The sequence below is a fragment of the Peromyscus californicus genome, unplaced genomic scaffold, assembly GCF_007827085.1.
Source record: "Peromyscus californicus insignis strain IS unplaced genomic scaffold, ASM782708v3 Scaffold_5__1_contigs__length_169319896, whole genome shotgun sequence".
Taxonomy (NCBI): Eukaryota; Metazoa; Chordata; class Mammalia; order Rodentia; family Cricetidae; genus Peromyscus; species Peromyscus californicus.
Genome location: NW_026294573.1, coordinates 112931591 through 112952427, shown reverse-complemented (window position 1 = coordinate 112952427; position 20837 = coordinate 112931591). Strand labels below are relative to the sequence as shown.

The following is a 20837-nucleotide window of genomic DNA, read 5'->3' as shown; positions in this document are numbered from 1 at the left end:
TCCTTTCTGGTTTGTTTTTGTTAAACCAAAACTGCTGTCTTAGTTACTTTGCTATTGCTGTGAAGAGATAGCATGATCAAGGCAACTTATAAAAGAAAGTATTTAATTGGGGCCTTGCTTATAGATTCAGAGAGAGTATATAACCAACATGTGATGAAGCATGGCGGCAGGCAGGCAGGCAGGACGCTGGAGCAACAGCTGAGAGCTTACATTTGGTCCACAAGCAGGAAGCTGAGAGAGAGACAGACACAGACACAGACACAGACACAGGCTGGGCCTGGCTTGGGCTTTTGAAAACTCAAGGCCCATTCCCAGTGACACACCTTCTCCAACAATGCCACACCTCCTAATCCTACACCTGGGGACCAAGCATTCAAATATATTGGCCTATGAGGACCAGTCTCATTCAAACCACCCCCAAAAGCAAAGCAATCTATTTATGATTACAGTAGCAGTCTTGTTTTCTGTGCTCATCTACAGTCAGACGATACTAAATAAAAATTTCCAGAATAACTTTCAAATAATGTATTATAGCAAGCTGTTGTAATTATCTTGTCATTGTTATTGCTAATCACTTTATATGTATAATTTATGGACTTTACCTTATAATGATGCTGTTGCTTGGATCTTGAGTTTTCTTCAAAACCACGTGCATGAGTTGAAGGCTTGGTCTCAGCCTGTGATGCCAGTGGAAGGTCCTAAACCTTTAAGATGTAGAGACTAGTGGAAGGAAGTTAGGTCATGCCCTTGAAGGGGATGCTGGGACTCAAACCCTGCTCTCTTTCGTTTTTGCCCTTTATGAGGTAAACAGACCTCCCATTGTGTTCCCTGGCCATGATGATAAAAGCCTAAAATAAGGCCAAGTGACCATGGACTGAAATCTCCCAGACCACGAGCCAAATTGAACTCCTTTCTTATAAGTTGACTATCTCAGGTATATTGTCACAATAATGTGACAATTATTAGGAATCTTAGAATATCCGTCATAGATGTGGAGAAACTGTCCACATGTCCTGTGTTGGGCTTTATTTATTGATATATAATTATTCTATTTGACTTTAAGGATTTATGAAGGAAAAATGAGTCAGATAATATAAATGCATTGACAATTTTGTTCAGATAACAGAATCAATGTTAGAAACCACAAGTCATAATTATGGAAAATATAAAAAAAATCTATAGATAAGAGCTTTGAAGTTAAGAGGAAGTAAAATTGATTCCTTTGGGACTGGGAATGTTAATTCAGTTTGTTAGAGTGCTTGCCTAACATTACAAAACTTGAGGTTCAGTCTCCAAACACTACATAAATCAGGCCTAATGGTGTATACCTGTTGTAGTCCCAATAGCTGGAAGGTAGATGCAGGAGGCTCAGGAATTCAAGGTTATCTTTGACTATATAATAGCTTAAGGCTAACCTGGGCTACATGAAAATTGGTGTCAAAGTTAAAGAGGGAAGCCAAGATTGAAACCTTTTATAACTGGATACCTAGCTCCTCAATTATGTAAGTATTGTTTGACCTGATGGTAATATCTGTCTCCTTCTCCTGAGAAACTTGATACAGTTAGCCAAACACATATTAATTAGCAGTGATAAGATAGAATTATTCCAAAACAGACATTCATATTCCTCATCATTGAGAATTAAATCTAAGTAAAATCTGTAGGAAGTTGTGACTAACTGGCTTTTCTAAAAGAACTATGTCAACTAAAAGGTACTTGACAATGTGTCAGTCAAATAGTGCTTTTAAATAAACTTCTTGTCCAGGCTTTCCTACTTTGTCAGAAGGAAAGCTACCACAGATAGCCTTGAACACAGAGAAAATGCAGTCTGTCTGTCTGTCTGTCTGTCTGTCAATCATCTATTTATCTATCTATCTATCTATCTATCTATCTATCTATCTATCTATCTATCTATCTATCTAATCTATCGTCCTATATAGCTCAGGCTGGCCTTATACTCTTTATGTAGAACCAAGGATGACCTTTTAATTCTCCTACCTTCCCATCCTGAATGATGGAATTACAGCTTGTGCTGCCACTGCTGGTTTAATACAGTGCTGGGGGGTCAATCCTAGGGCTCTGTGCATGCTAGGTAAGCTTTCTACCAACTGAGCTACACCCCAGACCTAGAATTAGTCTCTTTGTGATACAAACACACTTCCCTGATAATTCACTTCCAGAATCTGGCACTGGAGCCTTCTTTGATTCATTAGAATGTAGCTAGTTGTACAGTAGTAGGACCTGAAGAAGTACTTACTTATTTTATAAATATTTGATCTCTAGCTTCTAAAAGGAAAATATGTCCCAATTTCTGAACCACGGAAGATTGAATTTATGACTCATTTTCAGATATAAGAACACATAGTAGAAATCACAAGTAATGAATCTACAGATTTGCCATTTAAAAATAATCACCTACATCCAAATAATGAGTTCAAAGTGTATGCTATAAAGTTCAATATATAGGTGAGGCTGCAGGACTGATAACCTCAAAGATGATTTTGTGTGTGTGTGTGTGTGTGTGTGTGTGTGTGTGTGTGTGTGTGTGTGTGTGATCTTCTGATTACATAGGCAGCTGTGTTATTAAAGTACTGAGATTTGTTCATCTTTCTAGACCTTGGAATGGCTGAAAAATGGAAGAGCTTCCTGTTCTTGTCACATCCTCAGTTACAAGGATTTATTAACCTAAATTTTGGGATTATTTTCATCTAGATAGCAGCTATGTGCTTTCTAAAGCTCTGGCTTTAGTACTTTGATATCCTTATACATCATACACACATACTTGTTAACATGTATAGGAGCACCACACATACTCCCTGCCCCAGCTGCAAATAGAAAACCATACAAATGAATTAAGTGCACCTGTGTGTTTATTCCTTGTTACTTTAGATATTTGTAGTTTCTGGACAAAAAATAGAAAGATGGGAAGAGTGATTTCAGAAACCACTTTTCAAACTTGATCTCACTCCCCCAACTACAATTGTTAGCTTCATCAAGATCCCTTTTCTTCCATGAAGTGTCTTGCTTACAGCAGAGTATGGTGGCATGCATGTATAAACTCCACACTGAGGAGCTGAGGTAGAAGGATCAGGAATTCTAGGCTAATCTGAGCTACACAGCAAAGCCTTACTTCAACAAAACAAAACAAAGCATGCATCTGCACTCACTTGAATAACACAATTCTCTGTTAAAAGGTATGGAAACTATTAGTTGGCTCTGACAGCACAACACTTAGAGTCACATTTTTCCAGAAAGCTGAGATGAGGAGTTTACCCTGATTCAAAATAGACTGGGCAACATAGTTAAGACTCTTGTCTTGAAAGACAGAAAAGAATACTTTTCTAGATCTGTGAAATAGGATATCTCAGTGTTTTGAATTTTTCATTGTAGAGGTCTTTCCCATCTTTGGTTAGATATATTCTTAATACTTAATTTTTTGATATTAAAAGTTTTTATGTGTATAGGTGTTTGACCTGCATGTATGTCTGTGTACCATGTGTATGAAGAGTCTACAAAGGCCAGAAGAGAGTATTGGGTCCTCTGGGACTGAAGTTATAGACAGTTGTAAGCTACTGTGTGAGTGCTGGCAATCAAATCCAGGTCCTCTGAAAGAGCAACCAGTGCTCTTAAGTATGGAGCCATCTCTTTGGCCCCTGGATTTATTTTGAATGGGATGTTTTTCCTAATCTGTTTCTTTGATAGTACATTGTTGATATATATCAAGGCACATAAATATATCCTACAACTTTAATGTATTAGGTCCAAGAATTTTCTAGTAGACTCTTTAGGGGTTTTAAGATAAAGAATCATGTCATCTCCAAATAGAGATAGTTTAACTTCTTTTCCTACTTTTATCCCTTCTATCCCTTTCTTTTGTCTAATTCTTCTAAGACTTTTAGTACTCATGTCAAATAAGAGAGGGAACAGTGGGTATCTTTGTTTCTAAACTTAGAGGAAATGCTCTCTCAGTTTGCTTCCATTTAGTGTTATGTTCACTATAGGTTTGTTGTATATAGCCTTTATTACTTTGATGTGTAAATCACCAGAGCTTTTATAATGAAGGCTTGTTGAGCTTTGCCAAATACCCTTTCAGTATCATGCAAAATGATTATGTGGTTTATGTTCTTATGTTTATTTATATGGCGTATTACATGTATTATGCTATATATGTTGAACCAACCTTGCTTTCTGGATGGAGCCCACTTGATCATATAATGTGTAATCTTAATATGTTTCTGAACTCAGTTTGCAAGTATTTTGTTGAAATTTGTACATCTATACTCACCAAATAATTGGTCTATAGTTTTCTTTTTTTGTAGTGTCTTCACCTGGTTTTGCTATCAAGATAATAGAAGGTTCAGAGAATGAATTTGGAAGTATTTCTTCATATTCTGCCTTATAAAGCAGTATAGGGAGAATTAAGATGAGGCCTTCCTTGAAGAGTTGATAGAATTCAGTAGTAAATCCGTCTGGTTCTGGGTTTTTGTTGTTGTTGGTTTTTTTTTTTTTTTTTTTTTTGTGAGGCTTTTGATTACAGCTTGATGTCATTGCTTCTGATGGGTCTATTTGGGTTATTTATATCTTCTGGGTTTAATTTTTTCCCCCTTTGGTTTTGCAAGACAGGGTTTCTCTGCTGGAACTCACTTTGTAGCCTGGGCCTTGAACTCACACAGATCTGCCTGCCTCTGCCTCCTGAGTGCTGGGATTAAAGGCATGCGTGCGCCCGGCCTGGGTTTAATTTTGATAGATGGTAATGCCCATAGAAATTCTTCTATTTCTTCTGGTTTATCCAGCCTTTTAGAATATAAATTTTCATAGTAAACCCTAATAATATTCTGTAGTTCATTGGAGTCTGTTATGAGGACACTCTTTTGATCTCTGATTTTGTTCTCTTGTGTGTTCCTCTTTTTGTCTGATTGACTAAGGATTTGCCAGTTATACTAACTTTTTTGAAGAACCAACTCTTGATTTCTGTATTGTTCTTTTAATCTCTTATAATTTCATTAATTTCTTACCTCATCTGAATTAGCTCTTGCCACCTATTGTGTTTGGGATTGGCTGCTTGTTTTTCAGGAGCCTTAAGGTACTTAGCTTGGATGCTTATTTGTTATCTCTCAAGTTTTTTAATATGAGCACTTAGGACTATAATCTTTCCTCTTAGGACTGCCTTGGCTGCATCCCAGAGGTTTGGATAGGGTGTGTTTTCATTATCATTTGTTTTTAGGAATTTTCTAATTTCCTCTTGTGATTTCTTGGCTTACCCATTGTTTATTCAAAAATGTATTGTCTAGTCTCCAAGAAATTTTGTGGTTTCTGTAGTTTCTTTTATGGTAGATGTCTAGCTTTATGCCATTGTCTAATAGAATACATTGAATTATCTTATTTTAAAAAAATTACTGAGAGCCGGGTGGTGGTGGCGCACACCTTTAATCCCAGCACTCAGGAGGCAGAGCCAGGAGGATCTCTGTGAGTTCAAGGCCAGCCTGGGCTACAGAGTGAGTTCCAGGAAAGGCGCAAAGCTACACAGAGAAACCCTGTCTCGAAAAACAAAAAAATAAAAAAAAATTATTGAGGTTTAATTTGTTTTCTGTGAAGTGATTGATTTTGGAAAAGTTTCCATGTGTTGCTGAGAAAATTGTATATTTTCTTCTCCTTGGTAGAATATTCTGTATATACCCGTCAATTCCAGTTAACTACAAATTATTTGAGCTCTGAAGTTTCTTTACTAATTTTTAGTTAGGAAGACCTATATGAATATGAATGTGGAGCTGGGCATGGTAACACCCACCTTTAATTCCCAGCACTTGGGAAATAGAGGCAGGTGTGTCTCTGTGAGTTCAAGACCAGTCTGCCTTGTCTACATAGAGCAGTGGTTTTCAACCTTCTAATGCTTCCACCTTTTAATACAGTTCCTCAAGCTGTGGTGATCCCAACCATAAAATTATGTCATTTGCTACTTCATAACTGTAATAGAAATTACAGTTATGAATTGTAATATAAATATGTGATGTGCTATGCCCAATGGGGTTGTGACACCCAGGTTGAGAACCACTGGCATAGAGTTTTAGAGCAGCCAAGGCTACATAGTGAGACCCCATCTTTAAACAGCAAACAAACCAGAAAACAATGGGGGGAGGGGAGAGAGAAGAAAGAAGAAAACAATAGAATATTGAAGTCTCACACCATTTTTGTGTCAGGACATCTGTGGTCTTTTATACCTTTTAGTGTTTGTTTTATGAAGTTAGGAGCTCTGATATGTGGTGCTTAAAAGTCTACATTTGTTACATTTTTTTTTGGTGAATTTTTCCTTTTGTTAATGTGTACTCTCTTCTAGTTAGCTTTGGCTTGAAGTTTACTTTGATGTAAGGATAGCTTTGCCTGCTTGTTTACATTTTCCATTTAGTTTGTAGTTTTCTACCCTTTGTTATTAATTTTTTTTGATATCTTTGTTATCCAAGTTGTATTTCTTGGCATCAACATATAGTTAGTTTCTGTTTTTTAATCCAGTCCATTAATCTGTATCTTTTTATTGATCTGTTGAGACCTTTTCGTTTAAGGCTATTAGAGAAATGGGTTTGCTATTTTCTGTTATTTTGTTTGGTAAAGTTCTGTTTTGCTGGATTATTGATATTTTTTTCCTCTTACTCTGTATTAGTTCTGAGGGTTTGCTGAGTTGCTATGTTGGATCTGGTTGCTTCTTTACAAAGCCTAGCTTGTTTATTTGCTATTTAATGATCCAGTTTGGACTATGGATTCTGTAATGATAACTGGAACTTCAGAAGTCTCAACGTCATGCCCACAGTGACTGTAGAGACCACCAGCAGCAAAGCCCCAGTCTCTTAGGGTACCCTGATCACACTGACACAGAAGCTTAGCCCCTGCACTGGCTCCTGAGGCCACTGGGCCCTTCTCTTTTCAGATTTTGTAGGAAATTTTGATGGAAATATTTTTTATTATGAGAAATTATTTAAAGATGTGATACAGATATATTTTAGCATGAGCATACTAAGGCAGAACATATTTTCAGTACATTCTTGTTTACATGATGTCTTAGTTTTGCTTCTGTTGTGATAAAATAATCTGACAAAAGCAACCTGGGGAGAAAGTATATTGTAGTTCACAATGCCAGGTCACTTTGCAGGGAAGTTACTGCAAGGAGGCAGGAATTTAAAACAGCTGCTTATGTGGCCTCAGTAGTTAGGAAGCACACAAGAGTGATTGATTATATGCATGGTTACACTTTGATTATATGCATAGTTACACTTAGCTGACTTTCTTCACTCTTACACAGTTCAGGATCCTCTGCCTAGGGGATAGTCCACCCACTTTCCTACCTCAGGTAACTTAACAAAGGTAATCAGTCCCTCACTGACAGGCCCACAGGCCAGCAACGTCTGCACAGTTTTCTCTTTGAGACTCCTTTTCCCAAGTAACTCTACATTGTGCCAATTTGACAACTAAAACCATCCATCACACCTGAATCTAAAGTTTATGGTTTGAAATAGAAATTGTGTAAAAATGGCTCATAAGGGTGGAAAGATTAGTGTTTGTAAATTCTTCGAGTTCCTATCAGGTACACTATGCAAATTGTTTTTATTTAGTGTGTATCACCTAGCTCTTCTCCTATCTGGACCTGTGATGAAAAGGAACATGGTGCATCTTTATTATTTTCTCTTGTCTTTGCACTTTTCCCTATTGTAAACTATTGATAAAAGATGAGTGAGTAAGTCCTTATCTTTTATTTCTTTTTTTAAGGAAGGAGACAAGCTTTGTTCATCACAAGTATGAACAAGATGCATTTGGATACCTTAATTATTTTGCTTGCTTCCCATGTAATAAAAACTGCATAGGAGACTATTTGCTTCTTTTGTCCTCTCTTGTTTCTTTCATTTTTTTTCATAGTTAATTTTCTACTTCCTTGCTAGAATCATGCATCTGAAGAGGTAAGAGAGCCTAATCATAAGCACATGGTTTAAAGTGATTTCTACAGAGAAAACATCAGATTGCCAAGTGACTAGGTCATTAACTTGAAGTTACTCTGTGGTTTAGGATTGTTTTGTTTGATTTTTTTTTTAATAGAGTCTTTGGCTTCAAAATCAAAGGAGATCCTCCCTGCCTTGGCCTCTCAAATTCTGGGAATATAGGTGTTCTTTGTTTGTTCTTTGTTTTGAAAGGGGACCTCTAGCCCAGGCTGGCCTGGCCTCCATTCTGGGATTGCAAGCACATATATCTAGCACAAGCAGTTTTGAAGGAGGCAACAGTCAAGAGAGAGAATTCAACAGATTATATTTTGAAGAAAGAGAAGAATAAGACTTGTCGATGAGGCACAAAAACTTGGACAGACAGAAAGAGGCTTCGAGAAGAAGTAATTCTGGTAAAAATCATGTGACTGGCACAGGGGAGGAGAGGCTGATGCAGCAGCGAGACCGTTTAGCACCTATTATATGTTCAGTGGAGGTGTGGCAGTCTCTAAAGCATCAGCTACACTTAGCCAGTATGCCATGCAAAAGGACTGCAGAAGAGGTGGGTGATATGACCTGTCTAAGGGTAGCCTAGCCTCTTCACAGTGCAGTTAGTCTAGGGGCCATGAGGTGAGGGTCTTAGGCTAGCAGACTCCTGTCTTGAGCCTTATCTCTCCCCTCCCCACTCTCCCCTTTTTTATGCAACTCAAGACATTGCTTCCTCCACAATCTTGCTAGTTGTTTGATATATTCTTTTCATCTACTCAATGAGGTATCCCCCCCCCCAACTTTGGTGATTTGTCCTGAAATCGCTGTAGTTTGTCCAGTTTTGTTTTTGTTTAATGAAATAAAATGCAAGACACTACAATGTATTGAGCCAAATAAATAAATAAGCTTGTAAGTTTGTGTGCCTGTAGTAGCTTGGGTGTGTGTGTGTGTTGCATTAGAAAACTCATATTAAGTGTTTCTCTCTGGCAAAACATTTGTGACTGCAAAGCAGAATTGGCATGCAAAGTTCTTCCTTTTATTTACTAAGGAAGTTCTGGTAGACCATTCTAAAGTCAATACCCTTAATCAAGATGCCAGAAGTCTGACCCAAAGAAGTATGTGCTTCAGACTCTTTTTAGACACTCTGTAAACCTTAGTTATTTCCATCTAAAATAGTTGGTGAAGGTGAACTTTTATGCTCCCTTCCAGCCAAGATTCAAGCCTTGGTACTCCCTCAAAGGTAACTAGATAAAAAAAATGAATTTTGTTAATTGAACATTTTTATATAATTCTGTGAAAAAAACTCTTAATCCTAGAGGTTTTTGTTTGTTTGTTTTTTTTTTGAAGCCCAAAGCAGAATGCTTATGTATGCATATATATGAGGGGGTACCACCACATGACCCTTATTCTTGGCATTTACATCCCTTCCCTCAAGTGCATGGTCCACTGACTGCATAGGAGCAGATACTCTGGGTAAAACAATGAGCATAAGAGCTTTTGGCCTGGTCCCAAAGGGAGGAGGGTTAGGGTGGGCAGAGAGAAGGGTTGCTGTTGCTCTCAGCTCCTGTGCAGGACATAACAGACCTTGCCTGGTTGAGAAGACCATGAGTGCTGTGGAGAATACAGGCTCTCTGGAGCTGATCCCTCCTCATTCCTTTGTGCCACTCTAAGTAGCAGTGAGTATAAAGTACCAAGGCATTTTCCTGTAGTTTGATTTGAAGGCTGCCTAAAAAAAGAATCCTGTCATTCCATAAGTAACAACTAGTTCTTTGAGCACTTATGGTCTGTTCTCTGAGCTAGTGGCAAATAAACTGAACTAAGTTAGCAAAATACTGCATGCTGCAAAGTAAGTGAAAATTCTCCAAGAGCTCTCACTGTCTGTGGTCATGGGAGAGAGCCGCTTGCAGCCCCATTTGGGGCATTGTTAGGCAGCTCTGTTGACACATGAATATATTGCATATGATTATCATAAAATTGTGGCCTGGAAATTGAACAGCCATGATGCTGCATTTCAGACTTAACATTTCTAATAAGCTGTAATAAGGAAACATTTAAAATGGATGTAAGAATAGGCATTACTTGCCGTCACAGATGTATGGTCAATTGAAGTGTTTTTGAATCTCAATTTAACAATGCAAACAAATTCCCTATCATTATTAGTATAATTGTTCTCACTGTTGGGTCTTGATTTCAAAACAAGTAAGATAAAGAACAAGTTACTAAAAGAATAAAACTAGCAAAAGGAAATGTAACTGAGTTACTGTCTTGACAAGAGGAGAGAGACTGCAGCTGCTCTGTCACTTCCTGACTGGCCCAGCCATTGCTCTCCTGTTGGACATAGGTGTGCGTCCTTCATGATTGATTGGGGAGTAGGTAGAATTCAGCTGTTTGCTGCCATAGCAGGCCGTGAAGTCCAGCTGCACAGTGTTTATGTGCTAGGGAAACACCAGATTGTAGGCCTTTAAAACAAGGATCTCCCTCCCACCTTTTTACAGCTAAGATGATTTATTCTGTGTGTGTGTGTGTGTGTGTGTGTGTGTGTGTGTGTGTGTGTGTGTGTGTTTGGGGATGGGGGCTTTAAGACAGACATTATTCCACAGAACTATTAGATTTCACAAGAAAAGATATATTAGTAATATAGGTTTTTTTAAGGTTTATTTTTGTTTTAATGTATGAGTAGAGGTGTGTATGTAAAGATACCCATAAAGGCCAGATGAGGGCATCAGATTACTTGAAAGTGGAGTAAGAGGAGGATGTGCGCCATTTGACATGGGTGCTGGGAAATGGACTTGGCTCTACTATTAACTGCTGAGCCATCTCTCCAGCACCAGCAATATGATTTTAATAAAGGAGTATTAACAGTTAATTACATTAGATTATGAGATAGTTTCACTCAGTGTTCTCAAATTAAGATACCTACCCTCCTAAAATATAGGCTGAGGCAGTAGAATTGCAAGTTCAAGCCCAGTGTAGATAACAGAGAATTTGAAGCCAGTACAGGCAACTTAGCAAGACCCTATCTCAAAAAACAAAAGAGAATTTTCTAAAATCTGGCATTTCTATTAAAGTTGTAATTAAATTCAAAAGTTTACAAAATATGTGATTTGTGTTTTAAAAGCAGTAGCTAAATAGCCACCATTTTAGAGGTAATAATCAGTGACATGCTTTGTAAATTTTTTACAATGTACAACAAAACTTTCTTCTAAAAGATAAATACGTACTAAAAATAGCAATTTTTTTTGCAAATGAGATGGGATGTTTTTAAAACTGGTATTAAAGTTATACCCTTCTGTAAACTGAGGTAGAAAATCACAAGTTCAAGGCCAACTTGGGCACATTATTGAGACCCTGTTCCAAAATAAAAGAGACAGAACAGGGCTGAGAATGTAGGGAACTTGCCTACCATGTGAGAGGGTCTGGATTCAACCTCTAGTACTCAAGTAAACAAACAAGCATTAAAATGTAAGAGGAGGAAGAAGTCCTTTATAGAATTTTAAAGAAGCGTATTACCAACTTATTATAAAAGGAAGTTAAATTGATTTTTTTAAAAAACTAAAATTATACTACAGTGAAAACATAAATGGGCTTGGAAAATGTAAACTCTGTTCTTTTTCTAAAGAGAAAAAAGGCCAAACCCTCCATTGAACTCCAATTAAATAGTTGTATTTGAAGGATCAGTTCCTGGATTATTCTGAAGGGAACAAAAGACAGCTGAAGCCACTGTGTGACTTAGCTGGCTCGCTCTCTTGGTTGCTCTCTACTGGCTTTCTTATGCAATCTAGACCCACTTGCTAGGGATGGTGCTGCCCACAGTGGGCTGGGCCCACCCATATTAACCAGTTGAGATAGTCTCTCTCAGATAGGGCCACAGGCCAGTCAAATAGAGTCAGTTCTTCATTGAGGTTCCCTTTTTTCTGGTCACTCTGTTGTGTCAAGATAGCAATTAAAAACTAACTAGGAAAAAAGTATATGCCAGTTGTAGGTAGTATAGTTGAGTCATATGGAAGTTCTATTTTGAGAAACTTCCACACTGAGTTCCATAGTGGTTGTCATCAACAATAAACAAGAATTTCCCTTTTTCTACATCTTCACCAGCAATTGTTGTCATTTGTTTGTGGATTTTTTCTTCTTTTTTTATGGTACTCATTCTGCTTTGGTGAGATAGGATCTTTTTTTTTAATAAAGATTTATTTATTTATTATGTACACAGAAGAGGGCACCAGATCTCATTACAGACGGTTGTGAGCCACTCTGTGGGTGCTGGGAATTGAACTCAGGACCTCTGGAAGAGCAGTCAGTGCTCTTAACCTCTGAGCCATCTCTCCAGACTGAGATAGGAGCTTAAAAATAGTTTCCTAATAGCTAAGGATGTTAAACCCTTTTTTAAAAGGGAACTGAATTTAACTCTGGCCAGTTGTCATTTTTGGCATTTACTTTTTTCAATTCTCTGGGTATTCTAGATCTCAACCCTTGCATGAACAGCTGACAAAGACTTCCTCCCATTTGTAGGCTATCTACTCTGTTGTGCAATTACTTTTAGATTTCATATTCTTTTGTGATCTGGAATGTGATCAGTGTTGGGAAAGACTCATGTGCCACTGAAGGATGTATTCCCTATCTATGGAGCGAAATGCCCGGGATGTAGCTGTTAAATCCAGTTATCTATGATTTCAGATGTGTTGTCCGTGGCTCGTTGTGTTCTGTATCCCTCCCCAGGGATGCTGAGTCCCGCCTCTGTTTTCTTTTCTAGCAAGCATAAATTGCTTCCTTCTTGCCAAGTGTATCACTTACCTGGTACATATCTGATGCATTATTTTTAATAAGTACTAAGATTATGTTAGATATTTTTAATGGGAAAGTAAAAGACTACATCCACCTTAGTTGTCCTCAAACCACATTTTTATTTTATTTTATTTTTATTTTTTTATTTTTTGGTTTCTTTGAGAAAGGGTTTCTCTGTGTAGTTTTGGTGCCTGTCCTGGATCTCACTCTGTAGACCATGCTGGCCTTGAACTCACAGAGATCCACCTGGCTCTGCCCCCCAAGTGCTGGGATTGAAGGTGTGCACCACTGCCTCTTGGCCTCTCAAACCAAATTTTATGTACCTAAAAAGTAACATACTAGCAAACAGTAGGAACCAGAGATGGTTCAAGGTAAAGACATTTGCCACCAAGCTGACTACTTGTACCCAGTACCCATATGGTGGAAGAAGAAAACAGACTCCAAGTTGTCCTCTGACCTCCACACTCTGACTCCACGTGTGCGCGCGCGCGCATACACACACACACACACACACACACACACACACACACACACACACACACACACACACACGAATAAGTATAAACTTTTAAAATGTAATAATAAAAGTTAACATGGCTCCCTGATTTTCAGTAGATCCTTAAAACCTTGATAATAAGCAGTTGAGAGATAAAAGTTCACATTTTGGGGATCATTTTGTCCAAGTTTGCTATTTAGAACTTAAGGTGTGTGGCCTTATTTTCCCTTTATCTTTAGACTATTTTTAAAAATAATTTATGTTGTAGATTATGTTTTATTGGACATAACATGACTTACTAGAGTCCATATGTCTCCTAAAGTTTTCAGTGGGGAAGAATATCTTACTGGTTCAACCCCATTAGCTCATTGGTTTAACTGTTTAGACATTTACTTTGTTGTTTTAGAATTGGAGATTGAGTTAAGAGCCTTGTGTACATACTTGTACTCTAACACTGAACTGCATCCCTAGCTCCTGTAATTTCTTTTATTTGAAGGTGTAATGCACACACCAGGGCATACTAGTAGAGGTCAGAGGACAACTTTTTGGGAGTCAGTGGTCTGACAATCAAATATGTGGTCAGGCTTGTTAGCATGAACCCTACCCATTAAGTCATCTCACTGGCCTCAGGCTGATCTTGTGATCTCTTGTCTTTATTTCTTGAGACTATCCTACTGACTGACATGTGCCACCCTAACTGGTTAATTTCTTGATAATAGAATTTTATCAATAGTTTCCTTTCACTATGCCAAATGCCCCACTATTGCCAAGAGACAATGCAGTTTACAGCTCTGAATCCATACATAATCCTTTACTTTGTTATTATAAAATAACAGGAGCAGGAAATAGAGCTTAGTGGTAGAGCTCTCATTTGGCATGCGTAAGTCCCTGATCCAATCCTTAGCACTTTCAGACCAGAAGAACAGTTCAAAGGCTGATGATAGACATGAAGTACTCTCCTACCTTATAGGCATTAATGAAAGTAATTTCTCCCTTCTTCCCTATGAAGGGAAAAAATTCCAACCAGTAATTAGATTAAATATCTTGGCTAAGTCCTTAAAGTACAAATTACTAAAAACAAGAACTTGCTCTTTTTTTTTTTAAACTACCTTACTACCTGACAATGAATAATAGAGATAATGGGGAGCACTTTAATCATTTTAGTACTTGAATATTATAGAATAAGAATGTCTGATTGGTGATTGTTGGGTTCCTGTTTGAAGTTCTAGTTCTAAAGCATTTGATTTTATGAGATTTTTGAGGTATGTTTCAATTTTTTAGGAATATATTTCATGAATATGATATTGGTAACTAATTTATTGCAATCACTTTAAACTTTAAACCTCTTTTGAGTGTTTTATGACAGTTCTGGTATCTCAAGAGAATGAGATAGGTTTCTATAAAATTTGTCATTCAGGGAGTACATAGACACAAAATAGAACCTGAATCTGGATATCATTCTCTCTCTGCATTTGTACCTCTCCTCTGTAACTCCTTAGATTTCTTTCTGGAAGAGGAAATATGATCCAGATACATCAAATGACTTAAAATGCCTCTAAGTGATTGTTTTATACCAAAGTCAGAGTACAGCTGCTGTAGACAAAGAACTCTGTGTGTCTTTGTGATTTCAGATTCAGGTTTAGACTTGTAGAAATAGTCCCCATAGAAGCCTATTTGTTTTTTAGTGAGAGAGAGAAAGGAGCTAGATCCAAGTGGGAGGGAAGGTGAAGAGTAGAGGGAGGGGAAGCCATAATCAGGATATATTATGTAAAGGAAAACCTATTTTCAATAAGAGGAGGAAAAAAGCAATCCCGGGAGCCTTGTTTGCCCAGATGAGTCTTAATAACTACAAAAACATTTTCACTAACCCAAGAAATTTTGGATTATGATTAGTATTGTGAATATTCTGAACAGTCTTAACAGTTCAAATGATGTTCAGGTTTCTATGTCTGCTACTATTATTAAAGCAAATTAAGTTATTTTGAAGGAGAAAGAACTTATGTAGAAGATCAAGAGTCCCCTAGCATTGTTGATGGTGTTCTAAGTGCTAGGCAACAGGAAGGAAAGTGTCACTCATCATCAATAGAACATACTCGTGGATCTATCTGGTGGACAGTTCTCTCCCACTAGGAAGAACATAGTTAATAAATGGAATTTTTAGTGAATATTACTGGAGCAAACCTGTTAGCAAATATGAAAAAATAAATAAAGGACTCATTTGAGCTGTATGTTAATATCTTAATGAATTACTTGCTTTGGTTATTTTGGGAACTTTGTTAAACATGGATATTTAATAATTAGCTGTATAATTTTCAAGCCAGACCTGGTAGCACATGCCTATAATCTCAGCACTTGGGAAGCAGCAAGATCATGAGACCCTGTCTCAAGGTCTTCAGACCTTGAGTTTATTTCATTTTATTTATTTACCTAGTCATTTACTATGCTAGGGATCAAACCCAGAGCTCAGGTATGATTGGCAAACACTCTACTACTGAGGCATACCATCAACCTATAAAACAAAAAAGGTGTTCGGTTAGGTATTTGCTGTCAAAAGGTGATAGAGTGAGCCAGGCATGGTGGTACATGATTTTAATCTCAACACTCTGGAAGCAGAGGAAGGCAGGTCTCTGTGATTTTGAGGCTAGCCTGGTTTTACATAGTGATTTTCAGCACAGCCAGAACTTAAAAACAAAAAATTGATAGACTGAGTCATCATCATTCTAAATGGAGATAAATTCAAAGCATTTCCACTAAAATCAGGAGTAAAACAAAGATGTACACTCCATACCTATACAGTATAATAGACCAAGATAGCATGTATCTGAGAGAAGAGAAAGTGGGGGATAGTCTTGAACTTAGTGTCACAGGAAAGACATTCTGAACAAGACACTGATAGCATAGGCACTAAGAACATCAATAAATGGTACCTCATGAAGCCGAAAAGCTTCTGTACAGCAAAAGACACTACTATTGGACAAAGTGGCCGGCTTCAGAATCGGGGAAATATCTTTACTAATTACATATCTAATAGGAGAATAATATCTAAAGTATATAAAGAACTAAAGAAATTGAACATCAAGAAACAACCTAATTAAAAATGAGGTACAGAACTAAGCAAAGAGTTCTCAAAAGATGAAACACAAATCACTGAGAAACACTTAGAGGATTGTTCAACATTCTTAGCCATCAGGAACATGCAAATTAAAACTACTTTGAGTTTCATCTTACCCAGTCAGAATGACCAAGCTCAATAAAACAATGGCAGCTGATGCTGGCAAAGATGCTAGGAAAGGAGAGCACTTGCTCATTGTTGGTAGAAATGCAAACTGGTATACCCAGTATGGAAATCAATGTGAAGGTTCATAAAAAAGCTAAAATCAATCTACTACAAGATCTGTCTATACCATTTTGTACCCAAAGGACTCTACATCTTATTACAAAGATACTTGTTCATCTATGTTTATAGAAACAGCTTAGATGTCTATCAACTAATGAATGGTGTGGTGGTTTGAATGAAAATAGCCCCCATAGACTCATAGGGAGTGACATTATTGGAGGTGTGGCATTGTTGGAGGAAGTGTGTCACTGGGGAGGGGGGATGGACTTTGAGGTCTCAGATGCTCAAGTGGGGATGTCTCTTCCTGCTACTTTAGGGTCCAGATGTAGAAGTCTCATCTACAGCACCATGTTTTCCTGCATGCTGCCATGCTTCCTGCCATGAAAATAATTGACTAAACCTCTGAAACTGTAAGCCAGCCCTAATTAAATGTGTCCCTTTATAAGAGTTGTCATGGTCATGGCATCTATTCACAGCAATAAAACCTCTTGAGGCAAATTGATAATGAAAATGTGGTACATTTACTTAATGGAATATTATTCATCTGTTAAAAAAATGAAATTGGGCCTGTCATAATGACACACACCTTTAATCCTAGCAATTTAGAGACAGAGGCAGGTGGATCTCTTGAGTTTGGGGCTATCCTGGTCTAAGTAGTGAATTTCAGGATAGCCAGAGCTACATAGTGTTATTCTGTCTCCAAAAAGGGGGCATGGTTCTGGTGGCTGTGTCAGAGGAGCAGCAGGGAGCAGTTAAAGTTCGGGAAGCTGGCCCACCAGGAAGCAAAGCTCCTATGGGTGAATCTCAGATAGGCAAGGCTCCAAGAACCTTGGCCCCAGAATGTCCCTTGCTACTGTTGTGTCTTTGCGTGTTTGCCACTGCCATTTTTCTCTGGTATCTGGCATGGTATGAATGGGCATGGGGAGATCTCCACTGCCCTTAATGTGCTATGATTATTTCATCGAAATATTCTGTTCTACTGGACATTTTTACCTGTGGATTATTATGAAGATGATTTCCTCCTAAGCTGTACTGTTTAACTGAAGCAGTGATTTTATACAATAATAGTGTTAGTTTAAATAGAATTTTGATGATTGAGGGCCTTTAATAAATAAAGTAAGGGATTATGATAGAGGTTAGCTTAGTGGGGAAACTAATATGGATAAAAGCAAGATATAGTATTGCTTCCACCCCTGATAAAGCAGGAGCTTCAGAGGATAGAAAATAAGAACTAGAAAGTGTCACGAAGCTAGTTTCTCTTGAGGAGCCATATAGGCTGTGACCTAGGTTAATGACTAAGAAAACCAGTCGAGTCCCAGAAGCCCAGCTAGCTCAAGTTCTTTTAATCTTAATGTTGGGAGATGTGTTCACAGGTTTCGGTCTGCATCATAACTAAAACAAAGCTTTAAATATGATTTAAGGTTAGGTTAAGATGTTTTTGTTAATGGCTTTGAGGTAGAAAATTTTAGAAAACAATCTAAAGTTTAGAAAGGCACATAGTTGAGTGAGGGACTCATTAAGGTCAGAGAACAAGAACAAAGCAGCCCAATTATTGTTAGTTGATGTGCCTTTCTTGGTAGGATTGGTTGGTGATCAAAGATGATGATTAATTCCTTGTACCCATTTCTGCCCTCAGCTTCCTGATATTAAAAAAAAGCTGTTGATGAGTAGGTATGCACTCTGAGGATTTAAAATATAGGTATGCACTCTGAGGATTTAAAATAGAGCTGACTGATTCTTTTACATATGTAAAAGTTTAGATTTGTGATTCTTCTAAGATTACCTTTTGAGATAGTGAAATGATTGGTCCTTTCTTTGTAACTGAAAAAATGCAACCTGCCAGCAAAAGAACTGGCTGAAAAAAATACCTTGCTTGCTTATACTGTTACTATAACAAGTTGCTTGGGTGTGAATGTACATGGGTTCTTGGGACAACTTATTTTCACCTGTAATATGTAAAATGATTAATCATGTAAGGGATATGGAAAACATGTTGTTTTTTACTTGTATTCATTGTAATCATTCACTTAAAAATAGAATGTAACCACACTGTAATTTTTTTATTGCTTGAAAGATTCTACTGGGGTATGTAAGCTGTAAGGGAACAAATAAAGACACGAGAAAAGAAAACACCAGGAAAGACATAGAAGGAAAGTTAGAAGAAAGACATCAAGACAGACAAAGAGAAACGTCAGAAGAATAGAGTAGAGCAAGCAGCAGTAAGAAGAATAAAATGAAGAACTAAGCTTTGGCCCCCAGAAAAATCCCCGTGTGTCTGTTTATCTGTCCAGTAGTTCACCTGCTCTTCATCTTCTCTTCAGTTTCTTTGACCTGCTGAAGGCTTGCCATTCATTAACACCCTAGGTGAGAACCTGACATGTTGGAGATATATGTGTGTATATGTTTTTCCCTTTTTTGCCATCCCCAGAGAGTTAAGTTTTACTCCGTCAGATAGAAAAGTCAAATTGAGTGATTAATTCACTGACTCTGTGGCTCCCCCTCCTCCATGGCTGGTCCTCATAGCAGTGGAGGTGTATGGGGGGGGGGGGGGAGGAAATGTAAAGTTTGCAGGTATATTGATGAGCTAGAAACAGTCATCGTGAGTGAAGTAACCCAGATCCTGGAAGACAAATATTTTGTCTTATATATGATATTATCTTTTAAGCTTTAGATACGTGTTTCAATTAGAATAACCACAGAGGTTAGGTAGAGCTACTCAGGGGCCAGAAGTAGGAGGGTATTTCCAAAAAGGTTGACTAGAATATAGTGTTATAAAGAGATGAAGGGGAAGCTAGAATAGAAGGATTAAATGGGGAGGGAGATGGGAAAACAGGATAAAGGAGGGGATATGGGGAAGGACAACTAACCCAAAAGCTTTTGGGAAAGCTATATGGAAACCTACTACTATAGAAGCTTCCTATAATTATACATATTTGAAAGTAATTTGAACAGAGTCATAATATAATGAGGGAAACAGTGTGCCAGGAATGGGTTACATCTTGCTGAGTCATTGTCCAAAGGGGTTCCTTTCCACTACCACTCCCTACCCTGCCAAACAGCCTCAGCTGTTGCCAGTGCTATTGATTGTCCTTCATAACCTGATGGTAAGGCATGTTGCTGAAGACACTACTTACTTATGTCATCAAATGTGGAGAAATTGAGTTGGTACACAACTAGAAGCTTTACTCCTACTAACTAGCATTCATGGTACTGGAAGGTACTTTGCATACTACTAGAGGAGAAAAGCAATCATCACTATCACCCAGTTACAAACACTGTGACCTACCTGCGAAATATAGTGGTGCAAATGTCTTGGAAGTAGCCAACTACTTTTAAATTGGATTTAAAGCCTACTCCATGAGATCAAATCTATATATGACTCTGCTAAAGTGGCCAAGAACCTCAGATTAAATATGACCTGTGGGAAAACCCACTGGTATTATTCTGCTAAAGGAACACAATGATAAAATGACTTCTAATGACATATTGCTATACTCATAGATCAGTGCATAACAAAACCCTCATCAGAGAGGCTTCTTCATGCAGTATATAGTAATTAATGTGGAGACCCACAAGTATACAGAGAGTAAGAGCATTTTGTGTAAGAGTATAAGAGACTTTGGAGCTCCCATCTCTAAAGTGGGATGCCTTTATCAAACCCTTTCCCTGAAGGCTCGGAAATCTCTGTGAAAGAGAAGGCAGAAAGAAAGATTCTAAGAGCCATGGGTGGTTAATGACTCTTGAGGAAGCTGTGTCATCCAGAGACAATGTTGATACACATATGAACTCACAGAGAGTGTGGCAGCACACAAAATAAACTGCACAAGTTCAAACAAGACAAAATTCCAGCACTGAGAAGGGGAAACGGACACAAAGTCCCATCCTTAAGCTATTTGCCTTCTGGGCTTTCTCCATAGAATGTCACTGGGTATATCAACCACACTGTAGGTTAGGCCCCATGCTCAGGAGTAGTTGGCCAACACAAAAGGGACTCTATGTTTTTGTTTTTTAAATCTTACTGGTGGTTTGTTTTGATCTTTAGTTTTATGTTTTGAGAGAGAGAATGAATTGGGTAGGCAGTGCAGCAGATCTGGGAAGAATTGAAGGAGGAGAAAGAATATAATAAAAATATATTGTACATAGAAAAATTATAAATAAAATCAATTAATAGGCTGTTTATTAAATTCAATATGGCAACTATATTTGATTAGTGTCTTTGGAGGTTCTGGCAGTGAAACATAGCTATTTGTATACCCTTGACCAAAGAACCATC

General features: G+C 37.8%; 1 protein-coding gene across 6 annotated transcripts in view; it reads left to right on the top strand.

The window, feature by feature from the left end:
* Rngtt (RNA guanylyltransferase and 5'-phosphatase) overlaps nucleotides 1-20837 on the top strand; it is a 217531-nt gene that overhangs the window by 178366 nt on the left and 18328 nt on the right. Inside the window, exon 15 of one of the 6 annotated variants that reach the window (XM_052716751.1) lies at nucleotides 16881-16974. The exons of the other annotated variants lie outside the window; for them this stretch is intronic. Coding sequence (XP_052572711.1) covers nucleotides 16881-16958 — 78 coding nt within the window. The 3' untranslated portion in view covers nucleotides 16959-16974. Of the gene's footprint in view, nucleotides 1-16880; nucleotides 16975-20837 lie in introns of those variants that run through there. 6 annotated transcript variants of the gene reach the window in all.